At 53.5% G+C, this 16,063-nt stretch overlaps 1 protein-coding gene across 3 annotated transcripts in view; it reads left to right on the top strand.

The window, feature by feature from the left end:
* The window catches only part of MAPRE3 (microtubule associated protein RP/EB family member 3), a 274,713-nt gene that overhangs the window by 161,991 nt on the left and 96,659 nt on the right, over positions 1-16,063 (top strand). For 2 of the 3 annotated variants that reach the window (XM_073673652.1, XM_073673651.1), the window contains exon 2: positions 962-1,015. Coding sequence is in view for 1 of the 3 variants with exons in the window: in XM_073673650.1 (XP_073529751.1) it covers positions 12,550-12,629 (80 nt within the window). In the remaining 2 variants the exon portion in view is untranslated. Of the gene's footprint in view, positions 1-961; positions 1,016-12,522; positions 12,630-16,063 lie in introns of all 3 variants that reach the window. The other variant, XM_073673650.1, reaches the window with a different exon arrangement.

The raw sequence follows: 16,063 nt of genomic DNA, 5'->3' as shown, positions 1-16,063 counted from the left end.
TTATACAGCCACCACTAGAGGGAGCTCACTACATACAAATTTATACAGCCACCACTAGAGGGAGCTCACTACATACAAATTTATACAGCCACCATTAGGGGGAGCTCATTACATACAGATTTATACAGCCACCACTAGAGGGAGCTCACTGCATACAGATTTATACAGCCACCACTAGAGGGAGCTCACTACATACAGGTTTATACAGCCAACACTAGAGGAGATCACTACATACAGATTTATACAGCCACCACTAGAGGGAGCTCACTACATACAAATTTATACAGCCACCATTAGGGGGAGCTCATTACATACAGATTTATATAGCCACCACTAGGGGGAGCTCACTACATACAGATTTATACAGCCACCACTAGGGGGAGCTCAGTGCATACAGATTTATACAGCCACCTCTAGAGGGTGCTAACTGCATGCATATGTATACAGCTTCAGCTATGTGGAGTTTCCGCCATGGTCAGTATACTGCATTTGTCATTTCTATGCTGCACAGGTGCCTCTAGTGGTGGATTTCGATACTGTGTGCTCATAGTTGCAATGTTACAAATGAAAAATTGAGAAACCACAGATCCGTCAGCAGCAGCTTGTTGATGGTTTCTATATAAATCTCGGAGGTTTTAGTTCGCTGTGTTGCAGGCCGGACAGTGGGGGCATTAGGAGATGCTGTAGCTTCTACTCTCGGGGTGCAGGTAGACCACCATTAATAAAGGGGAGAGTAAAGCTAGGAGGGTACAGTGTCCATTTTGCTGCGCTGGAGCTTTTATGGGATATGACAATTATCCTCCCATTGCATTAAAGTCTTGAACTGACCGAGCCCCCCAGCATTATCCCGTCCTCCGCACCCCCAGCTGATGTCAGCTCTGTCTATGGCGGTGGTCACATATTATTGGGGGCACACATGGCGCTCAGGGCTCCTCTCACAGTGACTCTCTTCTCTCTGCAGGGATTTCTGCTGCGCTGATTTGTCCGGAAATTAGAGATATCTATATGCAGAAAGGTAAGAGACTGCTGCTCCCCCGCCCCCCCCGGCCTCCGTCCCACCAGGGCTCCATCATGGGGTCTGCTACCTAACCCGGCGGGGGGCTTCCACTGTCTTGTCACTCAGGAACTTGGATGAGCTTTTATACATGGTGCTATTCTATACGGACTATCTTCTATATAGTTGGCTATACTATATAATTATTTATCAGATAATGGTGTTCTATGCTGATTTACCAGATAGATGGCGCTATTCTATACTGATAATTCACCAGATAGATGGCGCTATTCTATACTGATAATTCACCAGATAGATGGCGCTATTCTATACTGATAATTCACCAGATAGATGGCGCTATTCTATACTGATAATTCACCAGATAGATGACGCTATTCTTTTGCGATTATCCACTAGATGCAACTATTCTATTTATACTCATTTTCATGATTGTCCACTAGATGGTGCTGTAATATAATTGATCGTATTACTTATTCACTAGATGGCGCCATACAATACTTATTATTTTTTCACTAGATGTCACAGTATTAGATATTATGTATCCACTAGAGGGCGCTTTACTAGATATTCTTTATCCACTACATGGTATTGTAAAATACCTGATTTTATTATTTATCACTATACAGCGATGTTATAATGGACGATAATGTGGTTATATCATCCCTAAATATGTTATAAAGAGTTTACAGATAAGAACTGGTCAAGGGAGTACAAAAATTACCCATTGCTGTCCTGTGCCCCCTATTACTCATTGCTGTCCTGTGCCCCCTATTGCTCATTGCTGTTCTGTGCCCCCTATTGCTCATTGCTGTCCTGTGCCCCCTATTAACCCATTGCTGTCCTGTGCCCCCTATTGCTCATTGCTGTTTTGTGCCCCCTATTGCTCATTGCTGTTCTGTGCCCCCTATTGCTCACTGCTGTCCTGTGCCCCCTGAGCCTCCTCACTGCTCATTGCTGTCCTGTGCCCCCTATTAACCCATTGCTGTCCTGTGCCCCCTATTGCTCATTGCTGTTCTGTGCCCCCTATTGCTCATTGCTGTTCTGTGCCCCCTATTGCTCATTGCTGTCCTGTGCCCCCTGAGCCTCCTCACTGCTCATTGCTGTCCTGTGCCCCCTATTGCTCATTGCTGTCCTGTGCCCCCTATTGCTCATTGCTGTCCTGTGCCCCCTATTAACCCATTGCTGTCCTGTGCCCCCTATTGCTCATTGCTGTCCTGTGCCCCCTATTGCTCATTGCTGTCCTGTGCCCCCTATTGCTCATTGCTGTCCTGTGCCCCCTATTGCTCATTGCTGTCCTGTGCCCCCTATTGCTCATTGATGTCCTGTGCCCCCTATTACACATTGCTGTCCTGTGGCCCCTATTGTTCATTGCTTTCCTGTGCCCCCTATTACTCATTGCTGTCCTGTGCCCCCTATTGCTCATTGCTGTCCTGTGCCCCTTCTTCCCATTGCTGTCCTGTGCCCCCTATTGCTCATTGCTGTCCTGTGCCCCCTATTGCTCATTGCTGTCCTGTGCCCCCTATTGCTCATTGCTGTCCTGTGCCCCCTATTGCTCATTGCTGTCCTGTGCCCCCTATTGCTCATTGCTGTCCTGTGCCCCCTATTGCTCATTGCTGTCCTGTGCCCCCTATTGCTCATTGCTGTCCTGTGCCCCCTATTGCTCATTGCTGTCCTGTGCCCCCTATTGCTCATTGCTGTCCTGTGCCCCCTATTGCTCATTGCTGTCCTGTGCCCCCTATTGCTCATTGCTGTCCTGTGCCCCCTATTGCTCATTGCTGTCCTGTGCCCCCTATTGCTCATTGCTGTCCTGTGCCCCCTATTGCTCATTGCTGTCCTGTGCCCCCTATTGCTCATTGCTGTCCTGTGCCCCCTATTGCTCATTGCTGTCCTGTGCCCCCTATTGCTCATTGCTGTCCTGTGCCCCCTATTGCTCATTGCTGTCCTGTGCCCCCTATTGCTCATTGCTGTCCTGTGCCCCCTATTGCTCATTGCTGTCCTGTGCCCCCTATTGCTCATTGCTGTCCTGTGCCCCCTATTGCTCATTGCTGTCCTGTGCCCCCTATTGCTCATTGCTGTCCTGTGCCCCCTATTGCTCATTGCTGTCCTGTGCCCCCTATTGCTCATTGCTGTCCTGTGCCCCCTATTGCTCATTGCTGTCCTGTGCCCCCTATTGCTCATTGCTGTCCTGTGCCCCCTATTGCTCATTGCTGTCCTGTGCCCCCTATTGCTCATTGCTGTCCTGTGCCCCCTATTGCTCATTGCTGTCCTGTGCCCCCTATTGCTCATTGCTGTCCTGTGCCCCCTATTGCTCATTGCTGTCCTGTGCCCCCTATTGCTCATTGCTGTCCTGTGCCCCCTATTGCTCATTGCTGTCCTGTGCCCCCTATTGCTCATTGCTGTCCTGTGCCCCCTATTGCTCATTGCTGTCCTGTGCCCCCTATTACCCATTGCTGACCTGTGCCCCCTATTACTCATTGCTGACCTGTGCCCCCTATTACTCATTGCTGTCCTGTGCCCCCTGAGCCTCCTCACTGCTCATTGCTGTCCTGTGCCCCCTATTGCTCATTGCTGTCCTGTGCCCCCTATTGCTCATTGCTGTCCTGTGCCCCCTATTGCTCATTGCTGTCCTGTGCCCCCTATTACCCATTGCTGACCTGTGCCCCCTATTACTCATTGCTGACCTGTGCCCCCTATTACTCATTGCTGTCCTGTGCCCCCTGAGCCTCCTCACTGCTCATTGCTGTCCTGTGCCCCCTATTGCTCATTGCTGTCCTGTGCCCCCTATTGCTCATTGCTGTCCTGTGCCCCCTATTGCTCATTGCTGTCCTGTGCCCCCTATTGCTCATTGCTGTCCTGTGCCCCCTATTGCTCATTGCTGTCCTGTGCCCCCTATTGCTCATTGCTGTCCTGTGCCCCCTATTGCTCATTGCTGTCCTGTGCCCCCTATTGCTCATTGCTGTCCTGTGCCCCCTATTGCTCATTGCTGTCCTGTGCCCCCTATTACTCATTGCTGACCTGTGCCCCCTATTACTCATTGCTGTCCTATGCCCCCTATTGCTCATTGCGGACCTGTGCCCCCTATTGCTCATTGCTGACCTGTGCCCCCTATTACTCATTGCTGTCCTGTGCCCCCTGAGCCTCCTCACTGCTCATTGCTGTCCTGTGCCCCCTATTGCTCATTGCTGTCCTGTGCCCCCTATTGCTCATTGCTGACCTGTGCCCCCTATTACTCATTGCTGTCCTATGCCCCCTATTGCTCATTGCGGACCTGTGCCCCCTATTGCTCATTGCTGACCTGTGCCCCCTGAGCCTCCTCACTGCTCATTGCTGTCCTGTGCCCCCTATTGCTCATTGCTGTCCTGTGCCCCCTATTACCCATTGCTGTCCTGTGCCCCCTATTGCTCATTGCTGACCTGTGCCCCCTATTACTCATTGCTGTCCTATGCCCCCTATTGCTCATTGCGGACCTGTGCCCCCTATTGCTCATTGCTGACCTGTGCCCCCTATTACTCATTGCTGTCCTGTGCCCCCTGAGCCTCCTCACTGCTCATTGCTGTCCTGTGCCCCCTATTGCTCATTGCTGTCCTGTGCCCCCTATTACCCATTGCTGTCCTGTGCCCCCTATTGCTCATTGCTGTCCTGTGCCCCCTATTACCCATTGCTGTCCTGTGCCCCCTATTGCTCATTGCTGTCCTGTGCCCCTATTGCTCATTGCTGTCCTGTGCCCCCTATTGCTCATTGCTGTCCTGTGCCCCCTATTACCCATTGCTGTCATATGCCCCCTATTGCTCATTGCTGTCCAGTGCCCCCTGAGCCTCCTCACTGCTCATTGCTGTCCTGTGCCCCCTATTACTCATTGCTGTTCTATGCCCCCTCTTACCCATTGCTGTCCTGTGCCTCCTATTGCTCATTGCTGTCCTGTGCCCCCTATTGCTCATTGCTGTCCTGTGCCCCCTATTGCTCATTGCTGTCCTGTGCCCCCTATTGCTCATTGCTGTCCTGTGCCCCCTATTGCTCATTGCTGTCCTGTGCCCCCTATTGCCCATTGCTGTCCTGTGCCCCCTTTTGCTCATTGCTGTCCAGTGCCCCCTGAGCCTCCTCACTTCTCATTGCTGTCCTGTGCCCCCTATTAGTCATTGCTGTCCTATGCCCCCTATTACCAATTGCTGACCTGTGCCCCCTATTACTCATTGCTGACCTGTGCCCCCTATTACTCATTGCTGTCCTGTGCCCCCTACTACCCATTGCTGTCCTGTGCCCCCTATTACCCATTGCTGTCCTGTGCCCCCTATTGCTCATTGCTGTCCTGTCTCTCCCTATGACCTTCTGCTTGCTTACTACTCGTTGCTGTCCTGTGCCCCCTACTGCTCATTGCTGTCCTGTGCCCCCCCCTGCTCCATGCTGTCCTGTCTCACCCTACGACCTTCTGCTTACTTACTACTCGTTGCTGTCCTGTGCCCCCTACTGCTCATTGCTGTCCTGTGCCCCCCCTGCTCCATGCTGTCCTGTCTCACCCTACGACCTTCTGCTTGCTTACTACTCGTTGCTGTCCTGTGCCTCCCTACTGCTCATTGCTGTCCTGTGCCCCCCTGCTCCATGCTGTCCTGTCTCTCCCTACGACCTTCTGCTTGCTTACTACTCGTTGCTGTTGTGTGCCCCCTACTACTCGTTGCTGTCCTGTGCCCCCCCTGCTCCATGCTGTCCTGTCTCACCCTACGACCTTCTGCTTGCTTACTACTCGTTACTGTCCTGTGCCTCCCTACTGCTCATTGCTGTCCTGTGCCCCCCTGCTCCATGCTGTCCTGTCTCACCCTACGACCTTCTGCTTGCTTACTACTCGTTGCTGTCCTGTGCCCCCTACTACTCGTTGCTGTCGTGTGCCCCCTACTGCTCATTGCTGTCCTGTGCCCCCCCTGCTCCATGCTGTCCTGTCTCACCCTACGACCTTCTGCTTGCTTACTACTCGTTGCTGTCCTGTGCCCCCTATTGCTCATTGCTGTCCTGTGCCCCTATTGCTCATTGCTGTCCTGTGCCCCCTATTGCTCATTGCTGTCCTGTGCCCCCTATTGCTCATTGCTGTCCTGTGCCCCCTATTGCTCATTGCTGTCCTGTGCCCCCTATTGCTCATTGCTGTCCTGTGCCCCCTATTGCTCATTGCTGTCCTGTGCCCCCTATTGCTCATTGCTGTCCTGTGCCCCCTATTGCTCATTGCTGTCCTGTGCCCCCTATTGCTCATTGCTGTCCTGTGCCCCCTATTGCTCATTGCTGTCCTGTGCCTCCTATTGCTCATTGCTGTCCTGTGCCCCCTATTGCTCATTGCTGTCCTGTGCCCCCTATTGCTCATTGCTGTCCTGTGCCCCCTATTGCTCATTGCTGTCCTGTGCCCCCTATTGCTCATTGCTGTCCTGTGCCCCCTATTGCTCATTGCTGTCCTGTGCCCCCTATTGCTCATTGCTGTCCTGTGCCCCCTATTGCTCATTGCTGTCCTGTGCCCCCTATTGCTCATTGCTGTCCTGTGCCCCCTATTGCTCATTGCTGTCCTGTGCCCCCTATTGCTCATTGCTGTCCTGTGCCCCCTATTGCTCATTGCTGTCCTGTGCCCCCTATTGCTCATTGCTGTCCTGTGCCCCCTATTGCTCATTGCTGTCCTGTGCCCCCTATTGCTCATTGCTGTCCTGTGCCCCCTATTGCTCATTGCTGTCCTGTGCCCCCTATTGCTCATTGCTGTCCTGTGCCCCCTATTGCTCATTGCTGTCCTGTGCCCCCTATTGCTCATTGCTGTCCTGTGCCCCCTATTGCTCATTGCTGTCCTGTGCCCCCTATTGCTCATTGCTGTCCTGTGCCCCCTATTGCTCATTGCTGTCCTGTGCCCCCTATTGCTCATTGCTGTCCTGTGCCCCCTATTGCTCATTGCTGTCCTGTGCCCCCTATTGCTCATTGCTGTCCTGTGCCCCCTATTGCTCATTGCTGTCCTGTGCCCCCTATTGCTCATTGCTGTCCTGTGCCCCCTATTGCTCATTGCTGTCCTGTGCCCCCTATTGCTCATTGCTGTCCTGTGCCCCCTATTGCTCATTGCTGTCCTGTGCCCCCTATTGCTCATTGCTGTCCTGTGCCCCCTATTGCTCATTGCTGTCCTGTGCCCCCTATTGCTCATTGCTGACCTGTGCCCCCTATTGCTCATTGCTGACCTGTGCCCCCTGAGCCTCCTCACTGCTCATTGCTGTCCTGTGCCCCCTATTGCTCATTGCTGTCCTGTGCCCCCTATTGCTCATTGCTGTCCTGTGCCCCCTATTGCTCATTGCTGTCCTGTGCCCCCTATTGCTCATTGCTGACCTGTGCCCCCTGAGCCTCCTCACTGCTCATTGCTGACCTGTGCCCCCTATTGCTCATTGCTGTCCTGTGCCCCCTATTGCTCATTGCTGTCCTGTGCCCCCTATTGCTCATTGCTGACCTGTGCCCCCTGAGCCTCCTCACTGCTCATTGCTGTCCTGTGCCCCCTATTGCTCATTGCTGTCCTGTGCCCCCTATTACTCATTGCTGACCTGTGCCCCCTATTGCTCATTGCTGTCCTATGCCCCTTATTGCTCATTGCTGTCCTGTGCCCCCTATTGCTCATTGCTGACCTGTGCCCCCTGAGCCTCCTCACTGCTCATTGCTGTCCTGTGCCCCCTATTACCCATTGCTGACCTGTGCCCCCTATTACTCATTGCTGACCTGTGCCCCCTATTACTCATTGCTGTCCTATGCCCCCTATTGCTCATTGCTGACCTGTGCCCCCTATTGCTCATTGCTGACCTGTGCCCCCTGAGCCTCCTCACTGCTCATTGCTGTCCTGTGCCCCCTATTGCTCATTGCTGTCCTGTGCCCCCTATTGCTCATTGCTGTCCTGTGCCCCCTATTGCTCATTGCTGTCCTGTGCCCCCTATTGCTCATTGCTGACCTGTGCCCCCTGAGCCTCCTCACTGCTCATTGCTGTCCTGTGCCCCCTATTGCTCATTGCTGTCCTATGCTCCCTATTACCCATTGCTGACCTGTGCCCCCTATTACTCATTGCTGACCTGTGCCCCCTATTACTCATTGCTGTCCTATGCCCCCTATTGCTCATTGCTGACCTGTGCCCCCTATTGCTCATTGCTGACCTGTGCCCCCTGAGCCTCCTCACTGCTCATTGCTGTCCTGTGCCCCCTATTGCTCATTGCTGTCCTGTGCCCCCTATTACTCATTGCTGACCTGTGCCCCCTATTGCTCATTGCTGTCCTGTGCCCCCTATTGCTCATTGCTGACCTGTGCCCCCTGAGCCTCCTCACTGCTCATTGCTGTCCTGTGCCCCCTATTGCTCATTGCTGTCCTGTGCCCCCTATTACTCATTGCTGACCTGTGCCCCCTATTGCTCATTGCTGTCCTATGCCCCCTATTGCTCATTGCTGTCCTGTGCCCCCTATTGCTCATTGCTGACCTGTGCCCCCTGAGCCTCCTCACTGCTCATTGCTGTCCTGTGCCCCCTATTGCTCATTGCTGTCCTGTGCCCCCTATTACTCATTGCTGACCTGTGCCCCCTATTGCTCATTGCTGTCCTATGCCCCTTATTGCTCATTGCTGTCCTGTGCCCCCTATTGCTCATTGCTGACCTGTGCCCCCTGAGCCTCCTCACTGCTCATTGCTGTCCTGTGCCCCCTATTGCTCATTGCTGTCCTGTGCCCCCTATTACCCATTGCTGTCCTGTGCCTCCTATTGCTCATTGCTGTCCTGTGCCCCCTATTACCCATTGCTGTCCTGTGCCCCCTATTGCTCATTGCTGTCCTGTGCCCCCTATTGCTCATTGCTGTCCTGTGCCCCCTATTGCCCATTGCTGTCCTGTGCCCCCTTTTGCTCATTGCTGTCCAGTGCCCCCTGAGCCTCCTCACTTCTCATTGCTGTCCTGTGCCCCCTATTAGTCATTGCTGTCCTATGCCCCCTATTACCAATTGCTGACCTGTGCCCCCTATTACTCATTGCTGACCTGTGCCCCCTATTACCCATTGCTGTCCTGTGCCCCCTATTACCCATTGCTGTCCTGTGCCCCCTATTACCCATTGCTGTCCTGTGCCCCCTATTGCTCATTGCTGTCCTGTGCCCCCCTGTAACATGCTGTCCTGTCTCTCCCTATGACCTTCTGCTTGCTTACTACTCGTTGCTGTCCTGTGCCCCCTACTGCTCATTGCTGTCCTGTGCCCCCCCCTGCTCCATGCTGTCCTGTCTCACCCTACGACCTTCTGCTTGCTTACTACTCGTTGCTGTCCTGTGCCCCCTACTGCTCATTGCTGTCCTGTGCCCCCCCTGCTCCATGCTGTCCTGTCTCACCCTACGACCTTCTGCTTGCTTACTACTCGTTGCTGTCCTGTGCCTCCCTACTGCTCATTGCTGTCCTGTGCCCCCCTGCTCCATGCTGTCCTGTCTCACCCTACGACCTTCTGCTTGCTTACTACTCGTTGCTGTCCTGTGCCTCCCTACTGCTCATTGCTGTCCTGTGCCCCCCTGCTCCATGCTGTCCTGTCTCTCCCTACGACCTTCTGCTTGCTTACTACTCGTTGCTGTTGTGTGCCCCCTACTACTCGTTGCTGTCCTGTGCCCCCCCTGCTCCATGCTGTCCTGTCTCACCCTACGACCTTCTGCTTGCTTACTACTCGTTACTGTCCTGTGCCTCCCTACTGCTCATTGCTGTCCTGTGCCCCCCTGCTCCATGCTGTCCTGTCTCACCCTACGACCTTCTGCTTGCTTACTACTCGTTGCTGTCCTGTGCCCCCTACTACTCGTTGCTGTCGTGTGCCCCCTACTGCTCATTGCTGTCCTGTGCCCCCCCTGCTCCATGCTGTCCTGTCTCACCCTACGACCTTCTGCTTGCTTACTACTCGTTGCTGTCCTGTGCCTCCCTACTGCTCATTGCTGTCCTGTGCCCCCCTGCTCCATGCTGTCCTGTCTCTCCCTACGACCTTCTGCTTGCTTACTACTCGTTGCTGTTGTGTGCCCCCTACTACTCGTTGCTGTCCTGTGCCCCCCCTGCTCCATGCTGTCCTGTCTCGCCCTACGACCTTCTGCTTGCTTACTACTCGTTACTGTCCTGTGCCTCCCTACTGCTCATTGCTGTCCTGTGCCCCCCTGCTCCATGCTGTCCTGTCTCACCCTACGACCTTCTGCTTGCTTACTACTCGTTGCTGTCCTGTGCCCCCTACTACTCGTTGCTGTCGTGTGCCCCCTACTGCTCATTGCTGTCCTGTCTCACCCTACGACCTTCTGCTTGCTTACTACTCGTTGCTGTCCTGTGCCTCCCTACTGCTCATTGCTGTCCTGTGCCCCCCTGCTCCATGCTGTCCTGTCTCACCCTACGACCTTCTGCTTGCTTACTACTCGTTGCTGTCCTGTGCCTCCCTACTGCTCATTGCTGTCCTGTGCCCCCCTGCTCCATGCTGTCCTGTCTCTCCCTACGACCTTCTGCTTGCTTACTACTCGTTGCTGTCCTGTGCCTCCCTACTGCTCATTGCTGTCCTGTGCCCCCCCTGCTCCATGCTGTCCTGTCTCTCCCTACGACCTTCTGCTTGCTTACTACTCGTTGCTGTCCTGTGCCTCCCTACTGCTCATTGCTGTCCTGTGCCACCCTGCTCCATGCTGTCCTGTCTCACCCTACGACCTTCTGCTTGCTTACTACTCGTTGCTGTCCTGTGCCTCCCTACTGCTCATTGCTGTCCTGTGCCCCCCTGCTCCATGCTGTCCTGTCTCTCCCTACGACCTTCTGCTTGCTTACTACTCGTTGCTGTTGTGTGCCCCCTACTACTCGTTGCTGTCCTGTGCCCCCCCTGCTCCATGCTGTCCTGTCTCGCCCTACGACCTTCTGCTTGCTTACTACTCGTTACTGTCCTGTGCCTCCCTACTGCTCATTGCTGTCCTGTGCCCCCCTGCTCCATGCTGTCCTGTCTCACCCTACGACCTTCTGCTTGCTTACTACTCGTTGCTGTCCTGTGCCCCCTACTACTCGTTGCTGTCGTGTGCCCCCTACTGCTCATTGCTGTCCTGTCTCACCCTACGACCTTCTGCTTGCTTACTACTCGTTGCTGTCCTGTGCCTCCCTACTGCTCATTGCTGTCCTGTGCCCCCCTGCTCCATGCTGTCCTGTCTCACCCTACGACCTTCTGCTTGCTTACTACTCGTTGCTGTCCTGTGCCTCCCTACTGCTCATTGCTGTCCTGTGCCCCCCTGCTCCATGCTGTCCTGTCTCTCCCTACGATCTTCTGCTTGCTTACTACTCGTTGCTGTCCTGTGCCTCCCTACTGCTCATTGCTGTCCTGTGCCCCCCCTGCTCCATGCTGTCCTGTCTCTCCCTACGACCTTCTGCTTGCTTACTACTCGTTGCTGTCCTGTGCCTCCCTACTGCTCATTGCTGTCCTGTGCCCCCCCTGCTCCATGCTGTCCTGTCTCACCCTACGACCTTCTGCTTGCTTACTACTCGTTGCTGTCGTGTGCCCCCTACTGCTCATTGCTGGCTGTCCTGTGCCCCCCTGCTCCATGCTGTCCTGTCTCTCCCTACGACCTTCTGCTTGCTTACTACTCGTTGCTGTCCTGTGCCTCCCCACTACTCATTGCTGTCCTGTCTCTCCCTACGACCTTCTGCTTGCTTACTACTAGTTGCTGTCCTGTGCCCCCCTGCTCCATGCTGTCCTGTCTCACCCTACGACCTTCTGCTTGCTTACTACTAGTTGCTGTCCTGTGCCCCCCTGCTCCATGCTGTCCTGTCTCTCCCTACGACCTTCTGCTTGCTTACCACTCGTTGCTGTCCTGTGCCTCCCTACTGCTCATTGCTGTCCTGTGCCCCCCCTGCTCCATACTGTCCTGTCTCACCCTACGACCTTCTGCTTGCTTACTACTCGTTGCTGTCCTGTGCCTCCCTACTGCTCATTGCTGTCCTGTGCCCCCCCCTGCTCCATGCTGTCCTGTCTCTCCCTACGACCTTCTGCTTGCTTACCACTCGTTGCTGTCCTGTGCCCCCTACTACTCGTTGCTGTCCTGTGCCCCCCTGCTCCATGCTGTCCTGTCTCTCCCTATGACCCTCTGCTTGCTTACTGTTTTATTGATGTGTTATTGAATACTTCAGCCAGGAGGAGACAGTGATGATCAGAGGTTTGATATTTGTAGTTGCAGGTTTCGCCCCTTCAGCTGCTGTTTCTATCCACCATAACTGCTGCAGCGGTCATCCCTCTAGCTCTGTTAGCCGCTGGCACAGCCGGGCAATATTCCCAGTTGTCAACCATTTCTGTCATATTGATTGTCGTGAAGTGCAAAAACCGTCCAGCCCCCACGATCACCAGTGTCCTGTTCTCACAGCCTGAAGGGTCTTGTATAATGTATGGTCTATATGGTGTATGTATGGTATACTATGGACATAGCTGCTCTGGGCAGAGTGCAGTCAGCAGGTGCAGCGCTGAACATTGGAGGCCGGAGCACAGCAGCTGATTGTTGTCTCTCTAACTTCCCCACAGCCCGGGATTAACCTATCAGACACCTTCATGACTGCGCCCTCTGGTGGTCATCTCGCAGCTGTAGCTAGAGGTCAAAAATGGAAGAGTTCTTCTGGATCAGTGGTCAGGTGCTGTTACCTGTGCTGTGGAGACCCCCACGTGGCGCCCATGTCTGTGTGTTACAGCCTGGCTTGTGTGCTTAATACCTGTACAGCAGCATCCACATTGTCATGTCAAGAGTCTCCCACAGGTGAACCAAGTGGGATCTGGCGGAAGTGGAGAAGCTAAACCTTGCCTAAAGTGTTGGGGCGACCCCTAACGCCGCCATTATTGGACAGGGACCTGTTCTGTAAATTAAACTTAAAGTGAATCTATCGATTCTGTGTATGAGGGAAGCACAGGAGAGAGTTAGAGGAGCTGAACTCTGAAATATTTAGTTTTATATAACTGTGGGTCCTGCTTCTGCCTCCCACCCATAGCGAAAGTCTAATGAAAGAGAGAGCCTGTGACTCATATTGCCCCTGACCACTCATGGATAAAGCCTGTGAGTCCTGCTTCCCTCATCCACTGATGTAGAAAGCCTGTGAGTCCTCCTTCCCCTCTCCACTCATAGAGAAAGCCTGTGAGCCCTGCTTCCCGCTCCAATCATGGGGAAAGCCTGTGAGCCCTGCTTCCCGCTCCAATCATGGGGAAAGCCTGTGAGTCATGCTTCCCGCCCCAATCATAGGGAAAGCTTGTGAGTCCTGCTTCCCTCTCCAATCATAGGGAAAGCTTGTGAGTCCTGCTTCCCTTTCCAATCATAGGGAAAGCCTGTGAGTCCTGCTTCCCTCTCCAATCATAGGGAAAGCCTGTGAGTCCTGCTTCCCTCTCCAATCATAGGGAAAGCCTGTGAGTCCTGCTTCCCTTTCCAATCATAGGGAAAGCCTGTGAGTCCTGCTTCCCTCTCCAATCATAGGGAAAGTCTGTGATCCCTGCTTCCCGCTCCAATCATAGGGAAAGCCTGTGAGTCATGCTTCCCTCTCCAATCATAGGGAAAGCTTGTGAGTCCTGCTTCCCTTTCCAATCATAGGGAAAGCCTGTGAGTCCTGCTTCTCACTCCAATTCATAGAGCAGGCCTGTGAGTCATGCTTCCCTCTCCAATCATAGGGAAAGCTTGTGAGTCCTGCTTCCCTTTCCAATCATAGGGAAAGCCTGTGAGTCCTGCTTCTCACTCCAATTCATAGAGCAGGCCTGTGAGTCATGCTTCCCTCTCCAATCATAGGGAAAGCCTGTGAGCCCTGCTTCCCTTTCCAATCATAGGGAAAGCCTGTGAGTCCTGCTTCCCTTTCCAATCATAGGGAAAGCCTGTGAGCCCTGCTTCCCTCTCCAATCATAGGGAAAGCCTGTGAGTCCTGCTTCCCTCTCCAATCATAGGGAAAGCCTGTGAGTCCTGCTTCTCACTCCAATTCATAGAGCAGGCCTGTGAGTCATGCTTCCCTCTCCAATCATAGGGAAAGCCTGTGAGCCCTGCTTCCCTTTCCAATCATAGGGAAAGCCTGTGAGTCCTGCTTCCCTTTCCAATCATAGAGAAAGCCTGTGAGTCCTGCTTCCCTCTCCAATCATAGGGAAAGCCTGTGAGTCCTGCTTCCCTCTCCAATCATAGGGAAAGCCTGTGAGTCCTGCTTCTCACTCCCATTCATAGAGCAGGCCTGTGAGTCATGCTTCCCTCTCCAATCATAGGGAAAGCTTGTGAGTCCTGCTTCCCTTTCCAATCATAGGGAAAGCCTGTGAGTCCTGCTTCTCACTCCAATTCATAGAGCAGGCCTGTGAGCCATGCTTCCCTCTCCAATCATAGGGAAAGCTTGTGAGTCCTGCTTCCCTTTCCAATCATAGGGAAAGCCTGTGAGTACTGCTTCCCTCTTCAATCATAGGGAAAGCCTGTGAGTCCTGCTCCCCGCTCCAATCATAGGGAAAGCCTGTGAGTCCTGCTTCCCCACCCACTCATAGAGAAAGCCTGTGAGTCCTGCTTCCCTCTCCAATCATAGAGAAAGCCTGTGAGTCCTGCTTCCCTCTCCAATCATAGGGAAAGCCTGTGAGTCCTGCTTCCCTCTGCAATCATAGGGAAAGCCTGTGAGTCCTGCTTCCCTCTCCAATCATAGAGAAAGCCTGTGAGCCCTGCTTCCCCACCCACTCATAGAGAAAGCCTGTGAGTCCTGCTTCCCTCTCCAATCATAGGAAAGCCTGTGAGTCCTGCTTCCCGCCCCAATCATAGAGAAAGCCTGTGAGTCCTGCTTCTCACTTCCACTCATACAGAAAGCCTGTGAGTCCTGCTTCCCTCTCCAATCATAGGGAAAGCCTGTGAGTCCTGCTTCCCTCTCCAATCATAGGGAAAGCCTGTGAGTCCTGCTTCCTTCTCCAATCATAGGGAAAGCCTGCGAGTCCTGCTTCTCTCTCCAACCATAGAGAAAGCCTGTGAGTCCTGCTTCCCTCTCCAATCATAGGGAAAGCCTGTGAGTCCTGCTTCCCTCTCCAATCATAGGGAAAGCCTGTGAGTCCTGTTTCCCTCTCCAATCATAGGGAAAGCCTGTGAGTCCTGCTTCCCTCTCCAATCATAGGGAAAGCCTGTGAGTCCTGCTTCCCTTTCCAATCATAGGTAAAGCCTGTGAGTCCTGCTTCCCTCTCCAATCATAGGGAAAGCTTGTGAGTCCTGCTTCCCTTTCCAATCATAGGGAAAGCCTGTGAGTCCTGCTTCCCTCTCCAATCATAGGGAAAGCCTGTGAGCCCTGCTTCCCTCTCCAGTCATAGGGAAAGCCTGTGAGTCCTGCTTCCCTCTCCAATCATAGGAAAACCTGTGAGCCCTGCTTCCCTCTCCAATCATAGAGAAAGCCTGTGAGCCCTGCTTCCCCACCCACTCATAGAGGAAGCCTGTGAGTCCTGCTTCCCTCTCCAATTATAGGAAAGCCTGTGAGTCCTGCTTCCCACCCCAATCATAGAGAAAGCCTGTGAGTCCTGCTTCTCACTTCCACTCATACAGAAAGCCTGTGAGTCCTGCTTCCCTCTCCAATCATAGAGAAAGCCTGTGAGTCCTGCTTCCCTCTCCAATCATAGGGAAAGCCTGTGAGTCCTGCTTCCCTCTCCAATCATAGGGAAAGCCTGTGAGTCCTGTTTCCCGCTCCAATCATAGGGAAAGCTTGTGAGTCCTGCTTCCCTCTCCAATCATAGGGAAAGCCTGTGAGTCCTGCTTCCCGCTCCAATCATAGGGAAAGCCTGTGAGTCCTGCTTCCCTCTCCAATTATAGGGAAAGACTGTGAGTCCTGCTTCCCTCTCCAACCATAGGGAAAACCTGTGAGTTCTGCTTCCCTCTCCAATCATAGGGAAAGCCTGTGAGTCCTGCTTCCCTCTCCAATCATGGGGAAAGCCTGTGATTCCTGCTTTCCTCTCGAATCATAGGGAAAGTCTGTAAGTCCTGCTTCCCTCTCCAATCATAGGGAAAGCCTGTGAGTCATGCTTCCCTCTCCAATCATAGGGAAAGCCTGTGAGTCCTGCTTCCCGCTCCAATCATAGGGAAAGCCTGTGAGTCCTG

The sequence above is a fragment of the Phyllobates terribilis genome, unplaced genomic scaffold (genome assembly GCF_046119375.1).
Source record: "Phyllobates terribilis strain yellow unplaced genomic scaffold, ASM4611937v1 Scaffold_3__8_contigs__length_932513732, whole genome shotgun sequence".
Lineage (NCBI taxonomy): Eukaryota > Metazoa > Chordata > Amphibia > Anura > Dendrobatidae > Phyllobates > Phyllobates terribilis.
This window is presented reverse-complemented; position numbering and strand designations above follow the sequence as displayed.